This window comes from Pinus tabuliformis, chromosome Q (genome assembly GCF_031772625.1).
Source record: "Pinus tabuliformis cultivar Carrire ecotype Pingquan chromosome Q, CPIR1, whole genome shotgun sequence".
Classification (NCBI taxonomy): domain Eukaryota; kingdom Viridiplantae; phylum Streptophyta; class Pinopsida; order Pinales; family Pinaceae; genus Pinus; species Pinus tabuliformis.
In genome coordinates this window covers 1,257,254,447-1,257,262,018 of record NC_142296.1, presented here as the reverse complement: position 1 = coordinate 1,257,262,018, position 7,572 = coordinate 1,257,254,447, and the positions used below count along the sequence as shown (strand labels likewise).

Here is a 7,572-nt window from a genome sequence, read left to right as displayed (position 1 = left end):
AATTGTTGTGTAAAATTCTTCTCTGTTGTGGAATCAGGGATGGGTGCTACTTTGAACGCAGGCAAACCCAAGAAGGGTTCGATAGTAGCAGTATTTGGCCTGGGGGCTGTTGGGCTTACTGTAAGTACTAATAACAAGTGCCCTCTTTATGTTCCACTGTATGCATATTAGTATATGTTGCAGTTTTAAAGTCCTCAAACCTTTTTCTAGGGACTATTCTGTTCACTTCCCCTACCTACATTTTCATTGGGACCAATATGATGAGGGTAGAGTTTAATTATATGTTAGCCTTCTGACCCGAGTTTAACTACGCATATGCATTTTCATTCTGTAATATGGGACTCTTATGCAGGCCCACGGTTTTCTGATTGTTGTTACTTTTGTGATAATGAGCAGACGTTAATGTCCAGTGTAAAGATAATGGTTTCTTTGACTGGAATTGTTGTGTAAAATTCTTTTCTATTGTGGAATCAGGGATGGGTGCTACTTTGAACGCAGGCAAACCCAAGAAGGGTTCGATAGTAGCAGTATTTGGCCTGGGGGCTGTTGGGCTTGCTGTAAGTACTAATAACAAGTGCCCTCTTTATGTTCCACTATATGCATATTAGTATGTGTTGCAGTTTTAAAGTCCTCAAACCTTTTTCTAGGGACTATTCTGTTCACTTCCCCTACCTACATTTTCATTGGGACCAATATGATGAGGGTAGAGTTTAATTATATGTTAGCCTTCTGACCCGAGTTTAACTACGCAGGCTTGTGAAGGTGCAAGAATTGCAGGAGCTGCTCGAATAATTGGAATCGATTTCAATAATGAGAGATATGAACGAGGTAATTGTATATTTCCCACTTCCATTATTGGAAAATCTGTGTACATATGTTGATATGTTGACTTGTAGAATTCCCTTTTTAACCCTTTCTTGTAATCTTTCCTTTCTCAGCAAAACAATTTGGAGTAACGAAATTTATAAACCCTAAAGAGTACGAAAAACCTATTCAGCAGGTACGTTGAGCTGCCCAAAATGATCATCAAACTCTCTCCCAGATCAGAGTATTGGTTGCTTTTGACTAGTGTGGCACTTTAGTACTTAGGTGGGGGAGATTTTAAGTTTTCGCATGGAGTGCACTCATTCACCATCCATTCAAAGCAGTGTAGACTCTTAATTTCCAAACATTTATAAAAAATGTTTACAGGTAATTGCGGAAAAAACTGATGGAGGGGTGGACTGCAGCGTCGAATGCACAGGGAGTATTGAGGCCATGGTTCAAGCTTTGGAATGTTGCCATGATGTACTAGCTCTTGGTTTCCTTTGGTTTAAGATACATCAATCATTTCAATTCTAAGCTGTAGCTTTAAAGTTTAAACTGATTACTTCGATTTAATTAAGAAAATGCAGGCAATGCATATGTTTGATATCAGAGTTCTGTTTTTGCAGGGTTGGGGTGTAGCCGTTTTAACAGGGGTCCCTCGTTCAGACGCAGTCTTTAAAACGAATCCTGTAAACTTTCTGAGCAAGAAAATGTTGAAAGGAACCTTCTTTGGAAATTATAAGCCTCGTACTGATTTTCTAGGCCTTGTAGAGACGTATTTGAATGGGGTAAGACTTCATAACATAGTTGTAACAGCTTATTCAAACCATAATTGTAGATAATACTGTGTGGTCATATTTCCCAGTTGTTTTTTTTTTGTCCGTACCATGACGAGAGCAATCTATGCTTATCATATCTAATTAGAGTTATAATTACGGTTTTAATCTTTCCTTCCTTGATTGTTAAATTTGCAGGAGCTTGAACTGGATAAATTTGTTACAGACAAGGTTTCTTTTGCTGACATCAACAAGGCATTTGATCACATGCTTAAAGGAGAGGGTCTGAGAACTGTAATTAAAGTCATCCAGGATTAGTGACAAATATGAACACAGTTGGAATATCTCCAATGTTATGAAGGCATGCTGAACTATTTCAAACTGTTATGTGATTAATGTCGTGGCTTTTATGTGTAACTATGGTATGCAATTAAAGTCCTGGAAAGCATGTAAACAGTTATAATAATTTTAGGGTAAGTATGATGTTTAAGTTTTGACACTGCTTCCAAAACAGCCATCCAAAAGGTCATTACTATAATAGCTTGATTAGAAATAGATTGAATGAGAAGGTCCAGATGGGGTATTCAATCATCTCCATCCATCTGTTCTGCATCCTCAGTGCTTACTTGAACAATATATCAGCCTTCATATTTATCCCTTGCAGACATGCTGAAAAGATAATGACATGGAATTTTTCCTTGCTTCTCTGATTCCATCCAATGATGGGCCAGCTGCAAATTTTCCTGATTGAAATTTCCATTTGACCTCTCTGCAATGTGTTTGGAATCTCTTATCACCTGTCGACAATTTAAACCTTTCTCTATTGCTATTTTCAGAATCTACCAAAAAGCATAAAGTTCTGCTCTGTTGTTTGATCCATCTCCTACAGCTCTGCTTTGAAACTGATCTCGTAATTGTCTCTTAAAGTAATGCCTCATGATCCACAATAGCTGGGATTACCTTGACAAGCCTCGTTGAAATAACTCCACACTATTGTTATATATCTATCTATATATATATATATATATATCTATATATATATATATATATATATATATATATATATATATATATATATATATATATATATATTCAATCAATTAGTTTTGAGTATTTGCTTTCTAGATTGTTACCGTGACAAATCTAGGGTAATCCCTAACAAATTATGCTTGGGGCTATAATTGTGGAGCCATTGAGTGCAGAATTGATGCGTAGATCCTGTAGCAAGAGAGATCTGAACTGTGCAGGGCGATTGAAGTAGGCAAAGTGTCCAGGTTACAGATGTAGCGGCGAAGAGTGGCCAACAATGGGGTGGCACTAAAACTACTTATGTGATAGATACGGAAGAAGAAACTCATCACAATTTCGAAAGTATTCATATTTGCCATTTAAAATGTAAATTCTTCTGATTCCTTTTTCAAGAAAACAGTGGGAATTTATAGATTGTGTTTCTTTGTTTACATTAATGATAAAAGATCCAGACGAAATTCCCTGAAGGCTTGTTCTTTTTCAGGGTTTGAGTGAAAAATGTCGCTGCGTATGTATCCTACTTATGGAAAAGGGTATAAACAGTTTTGGGGCAGCAAAGATTGCTCCAGAGAAAATTCCAAGAAACTGAAATCATTTTAATTGAATTTGAAATTGTAGAAACCTTGAACCCCTTTCTTGGTTTGAAATCAAAGTTGAAGATGATTGGTCTGAGTAGAAGGAAAACGAGTGTATGGGAGTATGGGAGTGTAGAAGGAAAAATATCTGGAGACACAGATTATGTGAGGAAGCAAAACACAAAGATGGTCTAAAACTATTGTTAGAATTGGATATCAAAGAAACCTGTTAACCTATTGCGAATGAGTGATGCATAAGCAGTGTTAAGTGGGGGCAATTGGTGTGTGACCAATGTTCTGTGTGAACTGGCGATCATTGGGAGTTGTTATCTGGAGACACAGATTAAAGTATAACTGAAAATTTTGGTTGAGACTATTTCCATTTTTGGAAAGCCAAATTGTAAAATTCCCTTTAAAGGAAGGATGTGTAGGGATTGCAGAAATTTCCAGAATCAAATTCGTGATGTAAATTTTTAAAAATTCACCTTATATTAAAGGTTTCTAATTTTTTTGAGAGCGCTCTTGCTTCTTTTTAAACCCCTTAAAGGTTGGGTGGGGATGTAAGATATATATTTTATTTGTAGAAATTCAGACAAGTAAATAGAACATTTAAAATATTTGCACTGTTTTGCCTCTTAAAATGCTTGAAAATGAAAGTTTGAATTGTATCTTGGACAGAGCATAGATTAATGAGTGCTAAAAGCTTGCTTTGAGGGCCAGAGAAATGCATATTGTTTTGAATGGTGGGTTTGCCAAAATGGAATCTAAAACCACTATATTTGAGGACTTAAGTATGTAAAACAAAATACTTTGAAAAATACAATACATGAATTTAAAATCGGTTTCAAAATTTTAATAATGTTAATGTTTTAGTTCTACTGTCAACCAGTAATGTAAGTGATTTGTTTTAACATTTTCAAATCACAAATTTCTCCACTTTTCATTTACCATGTACAACGTTGTAATTTACTTTTCATTTAGAAAAAAACCGTGCTGCCAATAATCTATTGAACCTATTGAGCTTTAAGTATGAACGCGTTCTACACTTACTATATTAATATGAATGGTTTGGTTTTGGTTTTGTTCTTCTAATATCAAATGTACTGGTACAGGATGGTCAACGTGGTTATTGCCTTCGTCACTACTTACCTTTATATATGCTTGACTATCTATAGAACTTTCTTCCTTTCACTAATCCTATCGGCCTCTCTTTGTACCTTTTGGGACAATTGCTAGTAATTACCGTGGATAGTTTGGGAATATGAACATAGGAATATACCTTGTATTGTCTTGTTATATAATTTGCTTTGAATTTCACTACAAAAAAGGTTAAGATGATGTCATTGAATTAAGAATCGGGTATTCTTATTAGTCCCTGCCGGGGACTATAAGCGATCGATAGATCGCTGACTTAGGGTTGACCGCGGCGAGATCGGGAAAAATTTGGGCGTTTTCCTAAGTGAGAATAAGGTTTACGGGGCGGCAACGGTTGGGGGTCTTATTACGCGCTTCGCATGGTTCGAGGCGAGTGGCATGTGGCGCGCGTGAGGGGCACGTGGTTGCATGCGGTCTGGTGGTGTGATCGGCGGCCAGGTGTCCGTCCTCGAGATGGTGGAAGGCATGGGGTGTGTTTTAGTGTGTTCGCGGCATTTGAGTTGGTATTGTTCGGTGCGATGTTTGGTCTGCGGTAGAGGTCCTGCGTGCCCGGGTATTGTTGCTTGCAGTCTGTGCGATTTTTCGTCTGTCGTGGAGTTGCTGCCTGCTGGGTGTGCCTTTGGTGAGTTCGGCGATGGCATTCTGTGGCTTTGGTGAGTTCGGCGATGGCATTCTGGTTTGCCTTCTGGTTAGATACTGAGGGTTTCTCTTACGTGCATGCAAGAGTCCATGGTTAGTTGAACGTTATAAGTTAATGGCATTCTGGTTGAATACGGAGGGTTTGTCTTGGCTGTCGTCGGCATGCGGTATGGTGGTCTGATCGGCGGCCAGCTGTTCGTGCTCGACATGCTGGAAAGTTCGGCTTGGGTTTTACTGTCTTCGCGGCCTTTGGGTTTTACTGTCTTCGCAGCCTTTGGGTTGGTATTGTTACTTGCTTGTTTAGCTCTGCAGTCTGTGCGATTTTCCGTCTGCGGTGAAGTTCCTGCCTGCTCGGGCATTGTTAGTTGCTTGTTTAGCTCTGCAGTCTGTGCGATTTGTCATCTGCGGTGGGGTTCTTGTCTGCTCGGTGTGACTTTGGTAAGTTATTCTGGTTAAATATTCAGGGTCTCTGTTACCTGCATGCAAGAGTCCATTGCTATTTGGGTTTTGCCCTGTTCGCGGCCTTTGGGTTATTAGGATTACTTGGTTGTTTAGGTGCGCCGTCTGTGCGATTTTTGCTTTCTATTTGTGTTACACAGTAATTTGTCACTGCCTTCCTGTCAGTCACCCTGCTGTGTCAAAGAAGTCACAATCACTGAATGTTGTGCCCTGAACTGGCTAAAAAACCCATTTTTCCAAAGTTTTGTGCATCAGCGCGTCTGTTCCTAAAATAACCGCGATGACCAGCGCCCCACAGTGTATTTCGTGCGCTGCCATCGCGGAAGAACATCACTTTTCCGCGATGACGCACAGCGCGGCTTTCACGTGTCCTTCCGCGCTGACATGGCTTGTTCAGTTGCTGTCATGTGCTGACAGCGCGGCAGTCTCCATATAATCCGCGCTGATCCAGTTTGGGCGAATTTGTTCAAACAACCAGCCTTCCAGATCTTTCCAGGCTTGGTTGTTAGCTTTGTGAATGTCGACTCCCTTCTATGGCATGTCTGTTCGACTCTTTGCAACTACTCCCCTTGAAGATAAGCTCATCCTTCCACCTTTCTAGGAGACTCCTTCTCCTATATAAACCTCCACCATTACCATGAGCAGCTAGTGAGAGGATAGCTAGATTTAGCTTGGATTATACAAGAGCTTGTAGTGCTCAGATTGCTGCTATAGGTGTGGTGTGTTAGGAGTGGAAGTGATTGATTGCTTTGGGAAGTTTGTTTGTGACATTTGTGTGAGAGAGAGAGACTAGTTTGTCTTGGGAGAACCATCTCCAAAGGTGAATGCTTGAGACACATGCTGACTGATCCCTCCTGAGAAGTTTATCGACGTCAGAACATTTGGTTGTACTCTTCTCTATTCAAATTAATAATAGATGACTGCCATTATTGTTCCATTCTCGTTTGTTATATGCAATGGATAAATGTGAATTATGTCTTTTCTGACTGGCATATAGTTACTTTTGCTAGATTTTATGCTTGCGTTCGTCTTCCTTTCGTGTGTGCAGGTGTCCGTTCGCGGGGATCGCGGAGGACTATGACCAGCTGAAGCGAAGGAGCAAAGGAAACATCTCCTCGACAAACGACAGCGCAGGAATCCAAGTAGGTGCTCTTTACTTCTTGTCTAATTGTAACTAGGAACATGCGTGACGGCATTGTGTGATTGTTGCTAGACCCCTGTTGGGCTAGTAGGGATCGCCTCTATCCGTAGAGGGGATTTACCTTCTCAACAATTTGGCGACTCCGCTGGGGACCAGCCTTTTTGTTTTTGAGTCCACTTTTGTGTTTGACTTTGATTGGTCTCTTTGTTGGTTTGGGATTGTCTTTTGAGGCTTATGAACTTTCTGGGTGTTTCTGGAAAGCGTTTTTATTATTAAAAAGCTCCTGCCTTTGGTTTGGGAAGTTTTTGTTTTGGCTCTCCTTGTTTTTTACTCCCAGCGCGTTTTATTTCGGAACAGTCGCGCTGACATCGCGTCCCTGTTCTTTGGTTTTCTCTTCATCGCGCCTGTACGTCTAACAGTCGCGCTGACCTCGTTTTCAAGGGCAGCGCGCTTTATTCGTGTTCTTCCGCGCTGACATCGCGCCCCCTCTCCTTTGCGTTTTAAGTCATCGCGTCTGTGTGTCTTATATCCGCGCTGACCTCGTTTGTCCTAGGGCAGCGCGCTTTTTCCCTGTCTTTCCGCGCTGACGTCGCAAAGTTGCTGAAGGCCTCCCCCTGTCAGCGCAGAGTTGCTGAAGGCTACCCGCGCTGAGCCTGAAAAATTTCTTTTTGTCAGATTTGACCTCCTGAACCTCTTGCTGTGACTTTCCCTGCTTCTCCCCACTTGTCTGATGACTTGTTTTTTACTCTCTGAACTTTGAACTGTTTGATTACGAAGCTCAACTCCGTAGGGTTTCGTTTTGCTTGGTTTTAAGTTTGCAAACAACTTCCCTTCTAGCTGCTTGGTTCACATGTTCGTCCTGACTTTTGCAATTGCTGGATTGTGTTTGAGTCTCTAATTGACTGGTTGCAACTCTGGTCCATCGGATGTTTGCTTTTCTCTATTTGATTTCACGCTTCGAACCCTAGGACATCTAGCGGCCGTGTGTGTG

General features: G+C 40.7%; 1 protein-coding gene across 1 annotated transcript; it reads left to right on the top strand.

Moving 5' to 3' along the window:
• Positions 1-473: 473 nt before the first annotated feature.
• Positions 474-1,901, top strand: LOC149224376 (alcohol dehydrogenase class-P-like). The gene is made up of 6 exons (XM_089388168.1): positions 474-557; positions 753-828; positions 939-1,000; positions 1,192-1,287; positions 1,434-1,595; positions 1,782-1,901. The coding sequence occupies exons 1-6, from the start codon at positions 477-479 to the stop codon at positions 1,899-1,901; spliced, it is 597 nt and encodes a 198-aa protein (XP_089244294.1). The 5' UTR covers positions 474-476.
• Positions 1,902-7,572: the final 5,671 nt, after the last annotated feature.

Coding starts and splice junctions, on each gene's coding strand:
- LOC149224376 (XM_089388168.1), top strand. CDS start 477: ATGGGTGCTACTTTGAACGCAGGCAAACCCAAGAAGGGTTCGATAGTA. Junction 829..938: donor TAATGAGAGATATGAACGAG/GTAATTGTATAT, acceptor TTCCTTTCTCAG/CAAAACAATTTGGAGTAACG. Junction 1,596..1,781: donor TAGAGACGTATTTGAATGGG/GTAAGACTTCAT, acceptor TTAAATTTGCAG/GAGCTTGAACTGGATAAATT.